This window comes from Macaca mulatta, chromosome 7, assembly GCF_049350105.2.
Source record: "Macaca mulatta isolate MMU2019108-1 chromosome 7, T2T-MMU8v2.0, whole genome shotgun sequence".
In the NCBI taxonomy this organism is placed as follows: Eukaryota; Metazoa; Chordata; class Mammalia; order Primates; family Cercopithecidae; genus Macaca; species Macaca mulatta.
In genome coordinates, this window is record NC_133412.1 from 97,319,944 (window position 1) to 97,334,883 (window position 14,940).

Genomic DNA, 14,940 nt, shown 5'->3' on the forward strand with positions numbered 1-14,940 from the left:
CTGAGGCCTCCCCATAAGCTGAGCCAGCACCACGCTTGCTACACAGCCTGCAGAACGGTGAGCCAATTAAACCTCTTTTTTTTTTGAGACGGAGTGTTGCTGTGTCGCCAAGCTAGAGTGCAGTGGTGTGATCGTGGCTTACTGCAACCTCCCACTCCTGGGTTCAAGTGATTCTTCTGCCTCAGCCTCCAGAGTAGCTGGTACTACAGGCATGCACCACCATGCCCAGCTAATTTTTGTATTTTTAGTAGAGATGGGGTTTCACCATGTTGGCCAGGATGGTCTCAATCTCTTGACCTCGTGATCCACCTGCCTAATTTGGCCTCCCAGAGTGTTGAGATTACAGGCATAAGCCACTGCACCCAGCCTAAACCTCTTTTTTTTTTTTTTTTTTTTTTTTTGAGACAGAGTCTCGCTCTGTCGCCCAGGCTGGAGTGCAGTGGCGCAATCTCGGATCACTGCAAGCTCCGCCTCCCGGGTTCACGCCATTCTCCTGCCTCAGCCTCCTGAGTAGCTGGGACTACAGGCGCCTGCCACCGCGCCCGGCTAATTTTTTGTATTTTTAGTAGAGACGGGGTTTCACCGTGGTCTCCATCTCCTGACCTTGTGATCCGCCCGCCTCGGCCTCCCAAAGTGCTGGGATTACAGGCGTGAGCCACCGCGCCCGGCTAAACCTCTTTTCTTTACAAACTACCCAGTCTCACGTTTTTGTTTGTTTTTGTTTTTGAGACAGGGTCTCACTTTGTCACCCAGGCTGGAGTGCAGTGGTGCGATCTTGGTTCACTGCAACCTTCACCTCTCAGGCTCAAGTGATCCTCCTGAGTAGCTGAGACTGTAGGCACATGCCACCACACCTGGCTAATATTTGTATTTTTCGTAGAAATGCATCTTCGCTATGTCGCCCAAGCTGGTTTTGAACTCCTGGGCTCAGGTAATCCACCTGCCTTGGCTTCCCAAAGTGTTGAGATTACAGGCATGAGCCTCGGTACCTGGCCTCAGGTATTTCTTTTCTTTTGTTTTTTTTTTTTTTTTGAGACGGAGTGTTGCTCTGTCACCAGGCTGGAGTGCAGTGGTGCGATCTCGGCTCACTGCGACCTCCAACTCCCTGGTTCAAGCGATTCTTCTGCCTCAGCCTCCCGAGTACCTGGGATTACAGGCATGCACCACCACACCCAGCTGATTTTTGTATCTTTAGTAGAGACGGGGTTTCACCATGTTGGCCAGGATGGTCTTGATATTCTGACCTTGCAATCTCTCTGCCTCAGCCTCCCAAAATGTTGGGATTACAGGTGTGAGCCACCACGCCTGGCCTGGTATTTCTTTATAGCAATGCAAGAACGGCCTAATACACCCACCACACAAAATCTTTTTTTCCTGGTTTTTTTTTTTTTTTTTTTGGATGGAGTCTCGTTCTGTTGCCCAGGCTAGAGTGCAGTGGCGCGATCTTCCAGCATTTTTTTTTTCCATACAAAGTCTCACTCTGTAGCCCAGGCTGAAGTACAGTGGCATGATCTCGGCTCACTGCAACCTCTGCCTCCTGGCTTCAAGAGATTCTCCTGACTCTACCTCCCAAGTAGCTGGGATTACAGGCGCCTGCCACCACACCCAGCTAATTTTTGTATTTTTAGTAGAGATGAGTTTCATCATGTTGGTCAGGCTGATCTTGAACTCCTAACCTCAAGCAATCCACCAGCCTTGGCCTCCCAAAGTGCTGGGATTACAGGCGTGAGCCACTGCGCCTGGCTACAAAATCTTAAATCTAAATAACTCCTCTGTGACCACAACCTCCTGTTCTTCTCATGCTCTCAATTCCTACCAAACTTGTTTTTCCATTCCAGTGACACCTGCAACTCCTCCCTCTGCCCCTTTGGCCAGTTTCTAGCTTGTCTTCTGTGTCAGCTGCCTTGTTATAAAGAAATACCTGAGACTGGGTAATTTATAAGAAAAGAGCTTTAATTGGCTTGTGGTTCTGCAGGCTGTACAGGAAACATAATGCTGGCATCTGCTTCTGGGAAGGCCTCAGGAAGCTTACAATCATGGCAGAAGGCGAAGGGGGAGCAAGCATCTCACACAGTGGGAGCAGGAGCAAGAGGGCAAAGGGGGAGGTGCTACACACTTTTTTAAATGACCACATCTCATGATAACTCACTTCAAGAAGGTGGTGCTAAACATTCATCAGAAACCCACCTCCGTGATCCAATTACCTCCCACCAGGCCCCACCTCCAACATTGCAGATTACAATTGACCATGAGATTTGGGTGGGGACACAGATCCAAACCATATAATCTTCCTTACCCATGCAGCTTAGATTCTGCATTCCATCATTTCAGCCACGTTCTTGTGTATGTTCTTGATGCCCCTCTCCCATTGTTGTTTCACTGCAGCTGCCAAGCAAAACCCTAAATCATCCATCAACATTCAAGTACCTATAACCAAGATGCTAAAAGAATCACAAAACTGTAATATGTATCTATGGACAAGTTGTTCTCCAACCTCAGTTGGGCCAATGCTACTCATTTTCTAAACCAGCTCTTTTCTGTTCTCCACAATTCATCTGTCTTCTCATCAGTTGACCTGCCTATATAGCTTAGTGGGAGATGAAGTAAGAGAAGCAATTACAGATACCATGTTAGGTGCTGTGACAGACAAAGTATTGGGCCTGTGGGAGCACCCAGGAAGAAGGAATATCTAACTGAAGCTTGAGCAGTCAGTTAAGGTTTCTTTAAAATAGCTCCGCTGGGCGCGGTGGCTCATGGCTGTGATCCCAGCATTTTGGGAGGCTGAGGTGGGTGATCACCTGAGGTCGGGAGTTCGAGACCAGCCTGACCAACATGGAGAAACCTCCTCTACTAAAAAATACAAAATTAGCCTCACATGGTGGTGCATGCCAGCTACTGGGGAGGCTGAGGCGGGAGAATGGCTTGAACCAAGGAGGTGGAGGTTGCTGTGAGTCAAGATCACGCCATTGCACTCCAGCCTGGGCAACAAGAGCGAAACTCCATCTCAAAACAAAAACAAAAACAAAACAGCTCCTATGCCAAGTTCTCAAGGAGATCTGGAGTTTGCCACAAATACAGAAAAGCAGTTTTGGAGTATTATGTGTGTGTTAAAAAATAGAATTGGGGAGGTAAGCAGGATCAGACTTAAAGCTGTATGAAAGAATCAGGACTTGATCCTGAAGAGAATGTGGAGAAACGGAATTGTTCCAAATGGAAATAAAATCAGATTTATGCTTTGGACTTGGGATGGACCAACTGGAGGAGAGCAGAAGGCTGGCTGGGGCCATCTGTTGGATGATGGAGGCGTGAACTAAGGGAGTGGCAGTGGGCTCAGAAAGCCATGAGAATATTATCAAAGAGATAATCAGGAGGTAGAAGAGATAGGATTTGGTGATAGATTGAATGTAGGGACTGAGGCAGGAGAGTCTGGGATGACATTTGAGTGTCTCAATTAAGGGTGATTAGTGTACAACTCACAGGTCTGAAAGAAGAAAATAAGTTCAATTATTGATATGTTTAAGTTCGAGACGGATATGGTAAGTTCCATGCCTGGGGCAGACATGGCCATGTAATACTGGCTGCTCTATCTGAACTCCAGAGATATATGGGATGGAGATGAAATTAGGAGCAGTCAGCATAAATGTAGTATTAACACCATGGGTATGGACAAGATTAAGGGAGGATGTGAAGGTTTGAGAAAATAAAGCTTGTGATAGAACACTTGGGATATGATTAAGGGATGGATGGAGAAAGATACAGCTTCAGTGAACGCTGAGGACTGACCAGAAGGATGTGGAGGAAAACTAGAGAGTTCTGACTCATGAAAGATAAGAATGCATTTCAAGGTTAGATTTTCCTAGAACATGTTCAATACCTTACTGTTGCAATACTTTCACACTTGTATTTCTCATTTTTTCATGCTGCATTATAAGCTCTAGGATCATAGTGTCTCTATTGGCCTTATTGAACTAAGGGGGCTGCAATGGGCTTGGAAAGCCTTGAGTGTATCATTAAAGAGATAAGTAGGAGATAGCAGAGACAGAATTTGATGAAAGATTGTATGTAGGGATTGAGAAAGGAGGAAGGGTCTGGCATGACATTTGGGTGACATTTTATCCAAGTATTCAGCACACTGTCTGGTACTTAGTAGGTACTCATATATCAATGAAAGGGCTGATCTTTAGGAGTTTCAGCAGACTGTGGAAGGTGCCTCTGGGAATGAGTATGTTTCCAACTGCACTTCATTCTCAAGTTTTGTGGCCAATGATGGATAGGAGGTGGATTGTGATGTATTCAGAACATGGGACCTTGAGGAGTTCCGTAATCAAAAGGACAAAGTAACAACAGCCAGTGGAGACAAAAAGAACTGCTTCTCTTTCTTTCCCCCTCCAACTTCCTAGTGGAGGGCTGAGCCCAGCATCCCAGACTTGTGTGACTATATAGGCAAACATCTGGAGACCTACTTCACTTTGATACCCTAGCCTTCGGCGGCTCAAGGTGTTGGCCTTTGGATAGGAAGCTTCCAATAGTAAAGCTCCCTGCTCTCAGCAAGCCCAACACCATGGGGAAGGGAGATGTCGTAGAGGCAGCACCAACCACCACAGCCTACCACTCCATCATGGATGAATATGGTTATGAGGTGGGCAAGGTCATTGGCAATGGCTCCTATGGGACAGTATATGAGGCTTTCTACACAAAGCAGAAGGTCATGGTGGCAGTCAAGATCATATCAAAGAAGAAGGCCTCTGATGACTATCTTAACAAGTTCCTGCCCCGTGAGATACAGGTTGGAAAGGGGGCTGGAAGAGGGAACTGGAGCTTGGTACTAAGCTGCCTGAGGTTTCTCAGAAGGGGTATGGCCACGAGGGGTGGGGCCAGAAATCCCTAAACCAGAACTGAATGTCTCACTAGCAGCTAGGAAAATTTATGTAAGTTAAACCTCTTTCCCATCCACCCACTCACCTCCAGCCCCCCAAAAAGTAAAGGTGCAAAACATAGCATTTGACCACAGGCCACCAGTTCTCTGGGGTTAAGGGGTTGATCCTATTGCAAAGTTCTAAGTCAGTAGCTGAGGGCAGGAGATGGCTGGGAGTGCCATCACAGTTCTCCCTTCCCAGGTTTGATGGGTCCTTCTTCTGGGGTCAGGTAATGAAAGTCTTGCGGCACAAGTACCTCATCAACTTCTATCAGGCCATTGAGACCACATCTCGAGTATACATCATTCTGGAGCTGGCTCAGGGTGGTGACGTCCTTGAATGGATCCAGCGCTACGGGGCCTGCTCTGAGCCCCTTGCTGGCAAGTGGTTCTCCCAGCTGACCCTGGGCATTGCCTACCTGCACAGCAAGAGCATCGTGCACCGGTGAGGGCGCTGCCACCCAGACTGGGTCCTTTGCCCTCAAGGGGGTTTTATGCACATCTCCCATTTGCTGCCCTTTTCTCCTCTCTCGAACTCCCTCCTCAATATCTAGGACTATTCATGTACTCTATTTTAATCATATGGTCAAGGATACTGATAAAGTACTCACTGTATGCACAGCATTTTATGAAATATGATGGTGAGCTCCCGGTGGTCCTCAGATACCATCCTCTCTCTCTCTCTCTCCCTACTTTGGGCTCTGCTCACAACTCCATGGCTTTCCTTCCTCTCTACCTTGTGCCCTCATAATGGTTTCTACCTCCCACTTCTTTCCTCATCTTTACCCTCTGACCCCTGGCCCTTCAGCTCCCAGTCTAAAACTAAGCCCTCTCCCCAGCCTGATGCCCAGCCTTTCTGCTGCTGGTAGGGACTTAAAGTTGGAGAATCTGTTGCTGGACAAGCGGGAGAATGTGAAGATATCAGACTTTGGCTTCGCCAAGATGGTGCCTTCTAACCAGCCTGTGGGTCGTAGCTCTTCTTACCGCCAAGTGAACTGCTTTTCCCACCTCAGCCAGACTTACTGTGGCAGCTTTGCTTATGCTTGCCCGGAGATCTTACTAGGCTTGCCCTACAACCCTTTCCTGTCTGACACCTGGAGCATGGGCGTCATCCTTTACACGCTAATGGTCGCCCGTCTGCCCTTTGATGACACCAATCTGAAAAAGCTGCTGAGAGAGACTCAGAAGGAGGTCACTTTCCCAGCTAACCATACCATCTCCCAGGAGTGCAAGGTACTGGCTACCTAAGGAGGGGTGAGCCCTCAGGGATGACCAACAGGGAGGGGTGAATATCCAACCTACGTCACCCAACCTAGGCCTCCCAACCCTGGGGAAAGGCTCTTCCCACACCAGAGCCATCTCACACACTAGCTCCTGTCCTATAATAAACAGTATGGAAGGCATAAAGGGCCAACCACTAGGCTCCAAACCTTGCTTGATACACAGGTTCTAGCTTCTGTCTCTTTAGGCCAGAAGAGAATTATGGAAAGCATTCCTCCCAAGGAACTTTTCCCTTCCCCTCCAGGGAGTTAACTGCCTGGCTCTCCAAGATAAAATCAGAGCCACACCCACTTTGGCCAGAGTGGCATGATGGGCTATCCTGCTTCTTTCTTAGGTCCAGCTGCTCATTGCCTGCGTGGCACAATGGAGAAAAACTCAGGCAAGACCTCTCTCTCCCCTGCTCTAGAACCTGATCCACCAGATGCTACACCAAGCCACTAAGCGTGCCACCATTCTGGACATCATCAAGGATCCCTGGGTGCTCAAATTCCAGCATGAACAACCCACCCATGAGATCAGGCTGCTAGAGACCATGTGCCAGCTCCACAACACCACTAAACATCACCAATCCTTGGAAATTACGACCTGAAAATGGCTGAAGGAGGGGGCTAAGAGAGGAGCAAGCAGGAGGTCTTGGGCCAAAAATCTTTTATACCAAAAATAAATCTAAGTCTGATTTAGTTTTATCAGCTAGGGTCAAAGACATTCTTTTCTCAAGGCAATCTTATAGCAGGGAACACTGCTGGGGTAAGAGACGATTTCTGCCCACAGCCTGTGACCAATCATCTTGACACTGTTAAATCAACAGTGTAATTCATGATGTGGCTCACAGGAGATGGGGTGCTCAGATTAACACTCTATTTTGGGAAGCTTTATTATTCAACTCAATATATGCTCATTATTTTACATCTTTGTGTTGTTTAAATGCTCAAGCGGTGGGGCAAAATCCCTGGTTGCTCCACTTTGATTATGGCTCTGCCTGTCTATAGTCCAAGATGATGGCACTGTTAGTTCTTTTAGAAATGGGTATTCGAGCTGGGTGCAGTGACTCACGCCTGTAATCCCAGCACTTTAGGGGACCGAGGTGGGCAGATCACTTGAGGTCAAGAGTTCGAGACCAGTCTGGCCAACTTGGCAAAACCCTGTCTCTACTAAAAATACAAAAATTAGCCGGGAATAGTGGCACCTGGCTGAGGTGTGAGAATCACTTGAACCCGGGAGGCGGGGATTGCAGTGAGCCAAGATCGCCCTATTGCACTCCAGCCTGGGTGACAAAGTGAGACTCTGTCTCAAAAAAAAAAGAAAAAAAAAAGAAAAGAAAAGAAATGGGTATTTGGGTGTATGAAGGACCTCGGTTCCTTTTCCCTCTTCCAGTGTCACCTTAACCACTACTGACAGAATAGCAGGGAGACAAGGCTTCTCACACTGTTGTTCCCAGACATAGAATTCAAACCAAGCCTTCTAGTAGTGAAAGCTACTATGGGTTCTGGACAAAGGAAAGCTACTTGCTCCTTCCATGGTATTCTCCCTCCTTGTCCTTGAAAATGGGCTTTGTAAAATAAATCTGGGGTTGTCTTGGCAGAGGCACGACCAGGGGAAAGCAATGAGGGAAGACTCAGAGATGCCTACACATGGTTCTAAGTGGTAGATGGCAGTTTCTTCAATCGCAGCAACTAGGCAACTCTAGGACAAACCGACTTGAAAGATGAAACAGTGTTTGTCTGGAACATAGGTTGAGATATTAGGAATGCCCATTTGTTCTATGTTCCAACCTCCCTTCTTTGCTGTAATTATTCATTGCTTGAAATAAGGCTCTTGAGGACAAGGCTCCAAGGGCCAGGGGAACAGCTTCAGGGGTAGACAAGGCAGTATAGACACTAGGATTCCATCTGCCCAGTTTTATTGGGAACAAGGGCATTATAACTGCTATCAAAGAGAAGGGAGCCCACGGGCTCCTTCTGTAGCAAGATCTTCTTCAGAGTTGAGCCAGGGCTGGGAGGGCAAGAGACCCTTTTTTCAGGCAGGGTCATACTACCACCCTCAGCAGGACTTCCCCAAAAAGTTATTCTCATTTAGCTCAGCATTTGGCACTTAAGGAAAAAAGGACCAACAAAGGTAGCATTAGGAAGACAAGCCCAGATTTATCAGGATACCCACTCAGCCAACTGCTTTAGTGCTTCTTCATCTTCATCCGCTTTGGGAGCTTTGAGGACAAAGATACCCAGAGAAAAGAAAGGAGAAGGATTAAGGTCTCAGCAACTCCAACCATCCCCTACTATGACATTCAGAGCCTGCTGAATTCTCTCTCCCCACAAAAAAACTAAAGATGTGGTCCTTCTGCTTGCTAGGCTGCTGTTCAATCCCATAGCACCTTTGTGCAAATTAGAAAAAAGGTGCCTCTTGCTCCTGCCATTTGTAGCCCTAAACCAGGGTACACAGCTTGCTGAGTGAAGCACAGGCTAGGTGGGTGCCCATATGCAGTCAACAACCTGCACAACTGCAGCAGCAGCCCTTTCTGTGTGGCTCCTTTGAGGCAGGATGGATGAGGAATAATCTTTCCCCATACCTCTCCTACCCTCTTAAGTCCTCAAGACAACAGAACAACCCTGCATACCTGGCTCTGCCGGCAGATGAGTAGAAGGTACACTAGGCAATTTGACTGGGGGTTCTTCCTCCTTGTCGCCCACACTTAACAACTCCTGGGCCAATTCCTCCTGTTCCAGCAACTCTAGCTCCTCCAGCAGTTCATCCTGTATAGGGAAGACAAGACCATTTAAGATGAAGAAAAAAACATCTACCTCCAAAAACATATTGCTTTTGAAGTTCCCTCCCAAACTTGCCCCAAGAGCCTCTCTTGGGTGTTCCTTCTGGCCAGTTCCATACTTCCTCCAAAATGCCCTGACCCCTCACCCCCAATCACCTCATCCACATCATCTCCAAAGCCCATAGGCCGAGAAATGGCATCTGAGATCTGCTGGGCCACCTCCTGTTGTTCTGTGATGTCAGTCATCAGTTCATCTACCTTGTCAATGTCCCTGAGAATGAGACAGACAGCTAAGAAATCAGGCAACAATGCCCCCTTGACTTCCTCATCTCACATGAATGAAACCCCTCCTGCCTTGTATTGTCACACTGATAAGCCCATAGCTATCAATCAGAAGAGATCCCTGGAAAACTGCAAAGACGCAAGTCTGGGCTAAGAAATAGCAAGGAGCCACACTGGAGAGGATAGGTTTCATTCCCTTTCCTGAAGGATCTTTAAGAATTAGAAAAGGTAGCCGGGAGTGGTGGCTCACAGTTGTGATCCCAGCACTTTGGGAGGCCAAGGCAGGTGGATCACCTGAGGTCAGGAGTTCAAGACCAGCCTGGCCAAAATAGTGAAACTCCGTCTCCACTAAAAATACAAAAATGAGCTGGGAACAGTAGCACACAACTGTAATCCCAGCTACTCAGGAGGCTGAGGCAGGAGAATCACTTGAATCCAGGAGGCAGAGGTTGCAGTGAGCCGAGATCGTGCCACTGCACTCCAGCCTGGGTGACAGAGCAAGACTGTCTCAAAAAACAAAACAAAAAAAGAATTAGAGAAGGCATCTTTGCTCCCTAGAATGCCCCAGGCAGCGAAAGAATCTTATAGGAAGCAAGGGGCAGACAGAGGTCTAGCCATTACAAGTATCTATACTGCAAATTCTGAGAGGCTTTAAAGTTTAAAGTGTGAGGCCGGGCGCGGTGGCTCACGCCTCCCAGCACTTTGGGAGGCCGAGGTGGGCAGATCACGAAGTCAGGAGATCGAGACCATCCTGGCTAACACAGTGAAACCCCGTCTCTACTAAAAATACAAAAAAAAAAAAATTAGCCAGGCGAGGTGGTAAGCGCCTGTAGTCCCAGCTACTTGGGAGGCGGAGGCAGGAGAAGGGTGTGAACCTGGGAGGCAGAGCTTGCAGTGAGCCGAGATTGCGCCACTGCACTCCAGTCTGGGCCACAGAGCAAGACTCTGTCTCGGGGGGAAAAACAAAAAAAAGTTTAAAGTGTGATAGCAAGCCACTCTTCCCAGTTCTTGGGTCCCCTCCACCCCTTCCCCGTACCCACATGTCCTGGTAGGCTTTCTTCATGCCTTGGGCAGCAAGCTCCATGGTACGAAGGACTTCTGCATTGGTGGTGGCATTCTCAATGGCCTCACGCTGAAACTCCAGGGTGGATAAAGTCCCGTCAGTTTGTGCCAGCTGCTGTTCGAATCTTTTCTTCCTCCGCAAAGCCTGTAGGGCAGCTGACCCAGCTGATACCCTTAACATCAAGGGTCAGAAGCACCTGCTTCCCATCTGGGCCCTCCCCATAGGCTTGTTTCCCTCATTACCTCTCTTATTCTTGGTCCCATACTTCTTGGCTGTTTGTAGCTCCTGTTGAATCTTCTGCTCCAAAAATTCCTGTTTCTTGATCAGTATCTTCTCTGTCTCCTTCAGTTTCTGTATTGCTTCTTCAGGGGTTGGCCCTTTCTCCTTCTTACCTGAGGAGTCCAGTGGAGTAGGCCCAAATTTTGTGAAGGAAAAATATTAGCCACCAATCATTGAATACATAGTATGTGCTAGGGACCTGACTGTGTTATTGTTAATCCCCAAATCTCTACAATGAATGTGCTCTCTCTTCACTTAAAAATGTGAAAACAACCACAAAGATGTTAAAAATCACAATTAATAAGAGATTGTTCAGGAATCAAAATGTGGCAGTATGAGTTCTAAAACCAATATTCGTTTTACTATCCCTGGCTGCCTTTTTTTTTCTTTAGGCAAAGTTTCGGTCTTGTTGCCCAGGCTGGAATGCAATGGCGTGATCTCAGCTCACCTCAACCTCCGCCTCCTGGGTTCAAGCGATTCTCCTGCCTCAGCCTCCCAAATAGCTGGGATTACAGGCATGTGCCACCACGCCTGGCTAATTTTTTGTATTTTTAGTAGAGACAGGGTTTCTCCATGTTAGCCAGGCTGGTGTCAAACTCCCAACCTCAGGTGATCTACCTGCCTTGGCCTCCCAAAGTGCTGGGATTACAGGCGTGAGCCACCGTGCCAGGCCTTCTTTTTTTTTGAGACTCGCTCTGTTGCCCAGGTCAGAGTGCAGTGGCATGATCTAGGCTCATTGCAACCTCCGCCTCCTGCGTTGAAGTGATTCTCCTGTGTCAGCCTCCCTGAGTAGCTGGGACTACGGGCACACATCACCATGCACACCTAATTTTTGTATTTTTTTTTTCTTTTGAGATGGAATCTCCTTCTGTCACCCAGGATGGAGTGCAGTGGCGCAATCTTGGCTCACTGCAACCTCTGCCTCCTGGGTTCAAGCGATTCTCCTTCCTCAGACTCCCTGAGTAGCTGGGACTACAGGTGCGCGCCACCACACCCAGCTAATTTTTTTTTTTATTTTTTTGTATTTTTAGTAGAGACGAGGTTTCACCATGTTGGCCAGGCTGGTCTCGAACTCTTGACCTCAGGTGATCCACCCGCCTCGGCCTCCCAAAGTGCTGGGATTACAGGCGTGAGCCACCGCGCCCGGCCAATTTTTGTATTTGTAGCAGAGACGGGGTTTCACCATATTGGCCAGGCTGGTCTTAAACTCCTGACCTCATGATCCACCCACGTCGGCCTCCCAAAGTGTTGCGATTACAGGCGTGAGCCACCGCGCCCGGCCAAGAAGGCAGTCTTTCTTCTTCATCTTAGATCCCTCTTGCCCAGCACAAAGTATTATAGAACAAGGTTTTGAAAAGGGCTGAAGACAGCAGGAAACTCGTCTTCAAGCCTGAACAGTGGGAGCCAGCACGATCGCCACGCCCTCAACTCAAGTCCCCTCCCCGATCTTGAGTTCTTCCCTCAGAGAGTGAGAGAGGACGGCGGACGGGAACCAGGCGCCTTGACATGGTGTGCCTTCTGGCACCGGCGATGAGCCTTGCTCCGCCATCGGCCGCCGGGGTTTTCCAGTCAGCCTGTCTCCTGATTCTCTTCCCCTGCCCGGCGCAGCGGTCTGGCCGAATCTCGCCGGGATCTCCTCTTCCCCTGCACCAGCCAGCGCCTCCTGGCTGGCCAGTCCCACCCCGGCTCACCCTTCCCGAAGAGCCTGCCGAGACCACTCATCGCGAGCTCGCCTATCCCGCCTCCGCCCCTCGGCGTCCTCCAGACTTCCGCCTTGCTCCTGGGAGGGTGATGTTCTCATCACACAGGGACCAGCCTTGCCCAATCCCTCCTCAGGGCGCCGCCGCGACATCATCAAGAGGCGCAAACGAGACCACCGCTGTCACGTGACCCAAACCACCAGTCCCAGACCGAGGTGCTCCTCTTAAAGCAGCCACATCATTTTCTATTACATAAAAAGGCAGTCCTGTCTCCACCCCAGAGTATGTGCTTGTTCTCCGGAAGGAAATGTGCAGTGTGATGGCACCTCAATGTATGGGGTCAGTGGGAAAACTCTTCATGCTCTTTACAGGGCTCAGGAAAGTGGGGTGGTATAGGTTCAAGCACTTGGGGTTGCCCTAAGTTTAGATAGCAAACCTGATGCAGTCTAATGTCTCACATTCTGGTCTTTGCACCTCAGGACAACCAACCCCATTTCACAGGCTAGAAAAATAGAAGCTCCCCACACTGTGAGTAAAAATCTCTACTGTCACACACAGATGAACTTTAATAAATTACAAATGCACCTGAAAATGTCTTCTTGATTTCCTTTCAGTTTAGGCCTCAAATGGGCTTTCCTCAAGGCTGGACCTCAAGGCCCAGTTTGGGCCTTTGCAAATGTCTCTAACCCTTGACTTAGAGTTTGAAGATTCATTCCATTCTGGATATGAATGCAGGTAACACCTAGAAAGATAAGAAGTCACATTTCATCAGGCTTTCAGGGTTCTCCATTATCACGCTGACCTTTGTGGGTGCCACCTATAGGGCAAACTATCCATCCTGTGTGTATCTACCTAATCCCTCCTAGGGACCCCAAATGGCTGTTGCTCATCACTCAGTACCCAGTTTGCTGACGTCTACAATATTCCGCCTCTCATCATCGAAGAAGATCATCTGGGAGAAAGGAATTCCAGTCTTCTGCTGCAACCTGTGGAAGATAGGGCATGGGTAACCAAGCTAGTATCTTGGTTTCCCAAGCCTCTCTGGTACTTTCTCACCCTGCTCCTCCCTTATGTCCGCATACCTCTCAAAGTGTGTGACTTTGCTGCCTGGATAGATTTCCCGATGAACAAAGTACCTGATGAGGTCAAAGAGCTCCAGTAGCTGGTTGGCCCCTTCTATCTCACTTGTCCTGCAAAACGGTGTAAAAGATGGGATTACCAAAGTGAAGGGCCAGGGCTACGTTAACTTATTAAGCAAAGTTAGTAAGTATAGCCAGGGAAATCAACTTGCTGTTTTTCTGGGATGGACAGGCATCATCAGCCTCTGTTTAACTCCATTGCCTTCCTGTTTGACGAAATTGGTGCTGGGCCAAAGTTTTAGTTTTTGTTTTGAGACGGGGTCTAGTTCTGTCACCCAGACTAGAGTGCAGTGGCCCAATCATGGCTCACTGCGGTCACAACGTCCTGGGCTCAAGTGATCCTCCCACCTCAGCCTTCCAAGTAGCTGGGACTACAGGTGCACGCCACATTTTTTTTTTTTTTTGGTAGAGATGGGGTCTCCCTCTATTGCCTAGGCTGGTCTCAAATTGCTGGGCTCAAGTGATCCTCCCGCCTAGGACTCCCAAAGTGCTAAGATTACAGGTGTGAGTCACTTTGCCCGGCCTCACTTGTTTTTTTTTTTTTTTGAGACACTGTCTCACTCTGTCACCCAGGCTAGAGTGCAGTGGCTCCATCTCAGCTCACTGCAACCTCCACCTCCTGGGTTCAAGCGATTCTCCTGCCTCAGCCTCCCGAGTAGCTGGGATTACAGGCGCCCGCTAATTTTTGTATTTTTAGTAGAGACGGGGTTTCACCACGTTGGTCAGGCTGGTCTCGAACTCTTGATCTCGTGATCCGCCCGCCTTGGCCTCCCAAAGTGCTGGGATTACAGGAGTGAGCCACCGTGTCCGGCTGCCGGCCCCACTTTTTAATAGTTAAAAGACCAAGGAGAAAAAATATGCAAATACTTGCAAACTTGCACCGCCCCTATTTTTGTAGCCCAGGGGTTTCACTGTAAGTCTCTTGTATGCACCCTTCAGCATTACACTATCAGTTGTCAGTCGCTCTTACCTTGAAGCAGCCGCACCGGGCACCCCAAGACTCTGCAATCGTTTTAGGACCTCAGGCACCTCTGGGTACAGTCGGACGTCTTGGCCCCGCCTATCTCGTACAGTTCCATCACTGGGGAGGGCAAGAGTGCGCTCAGCCCTGGCTGGGTCCCATCTCGCCCCAGTCCTCCCTGTCCCTACCTCACCTGCTCTTATGGAACGGAGGGTCCACGTGCGTGTCGACCCAGAAAGGCCAGAGAGTGTAATCTGAGAGAGGAAGGAGAGGGAAGGTTCAGCCTGGTGGTGGGGGACGCAGGGATTCGGGAGCAGCAGTTAGGGGTATGAGGGCGCCTTACGAAATTCTCCTTCCCGTCCCTCACCCAAATCAAAGACTGCCAGCTTCGGTAGCCGCGCCATGACCCGCACCGCAGGCTGCGCGCAGCAGAGTTGGTGCTTCACCCAGGGCCGGTAGAGAGTGCGGCACCTCCGGCAGCTAAGGCGGCCACCCCGCCTGCCATAGACAAACGGCTACTAGAGCGTCGCCACTCGGGGCGTCATCAGCCTAGATA

General features: G+C 49.0%; 3 protein-coding genes across 10 annotated transcripts; 1 reads left to right on the forward strand and 2 right to left on the reverse strand.

The window, feature by feature from the left end:
• Nucleotides 1-1,934: 1,934 nt before the first annotated feature.
• CHMP4A (charged multivesicular body protein 4A) lies at nucleotides 1,935-12,355 on the reverse strand. 3 transcript variants are annotated; one of them, XM_077940802.1, is made up of 7 exons: nucleotides 12,276-12,355; nucleotides 10,548-10,697; nucleotides 10,283-10,460; nucleotides 9,117-9,231; nucleotides 8,811-8,946; nucleotides 8,354-8,399; nucleotides 1,935-2,385 (listed from the first exon to the last, which is right to left on the reverse strand). In XM_077940802.1, the coding sequence occupies exons 1-7, from the start codon at nucleotides 12,304-12,306 to the stop codon at nucleotides 2,328-2,330; spliced, it is 714 nt and encodes a 237-aa protein (XP_077796928.1). In that variant the 5' UTR covers nucleotides 12,307-12,355; the 3' UTR covers nucleotides 1,935-2,327. The 3 variants fall into 3 exon arrangements, with proteins under 3 accessions (XP_077796928.1, XP_077796929.1, XP_014998935.2); XM_077940803.1 differs by lacking the exon at nucleotides 8,354-8,399; XM_015143449.3 differs by lacking the exon at nucleotides 1,935-2,385 and having other exon boundaries at nucleotides 8,080-8,399.
• On the forward strand, nucleotides 3,620-6,885 carry TSSK4 (testis specific serine kinase 4). 3 transcript variants are annotated; one of them, XM_001112727.5, is made up of 4 exons: nucleotides 3,620-4,786; nucleotides 5,146-5,360; nucleotides 5,755-6,148; nucleotides 6,603-6,885. In XM_001112727.5, the coding sequence occupies exons 1-4, from the start codon at nucleotides 4,562-4,564 to the stop codon at nucleotides 6,783-6,785; spliced, it is 1,017 nt and encodes a 338-aa protein (XP_001112727.2). In that variant the 5' UTR covers nucleotides 3,620-4,561; the 3' UTR covers nucleotides 6,786-6,885. The 3 variants fall into 3 exon arrangements, with proteins under 3 accessions (XP_001112727.2, XP_001112810.2, XP_077796921.1); XM_001112810.5 differs by having other exon boundaries at nucleotides 5,785-6,148; XM_077940795.1 differs by having other exon boundaries at nucleotides 4,335-4,443; nucleotides 5,785-6,148.
• A 474-nt stretch (nucleotides 12,356-12,829) lies between the features above and the next one.
• Nucleotides 12,830-14,904, reverse strand: MDP1 (magnesium dependent phosphatase 1). 4 transcript variants are annotated; one of them, XM_015143450.3, is made up of 6 exons: nucleotides 14,752-14,904; nucleotides 14,578-14,638; nucleotides 14,394-14,504; nucleotides 13,367-13,474; nucleotides 13,185-13,270; nucleotides 12,830-13,026 (listed from the first exon to the last, which is right to left on the reverse strand). In XM_015143450.3, the coding sequence occupies exons 1-6, from the start codon at nucleotides 14,786-14,788 to the stop codon at nucleotides 12,935-12,937; spliced, it is 495 nt and encodes a 164-aa protein (XP_014998936.1). In that variant the 5' UTR covers nucleotides 14,789-14,904; the 3' UTR covers nucleotides 12,830-12,934. The 4 variants fall into 4 exon arrangements, with proteins under 4 accessions (XP_014998936.1, XP_028707285.1, XP_077796940.1 ...); XM_028851452.2 differs by having other exon boundaries at nucleotides 13,137-13,270; XM_077940814.1 differs by having other exon boundaries at nucleotides 13,137-13,270; nucleotides 14,728-14,904.
• Between the last annotated feature and the right edge of the window lie 36 nt (nucleotides 14,905-14,940).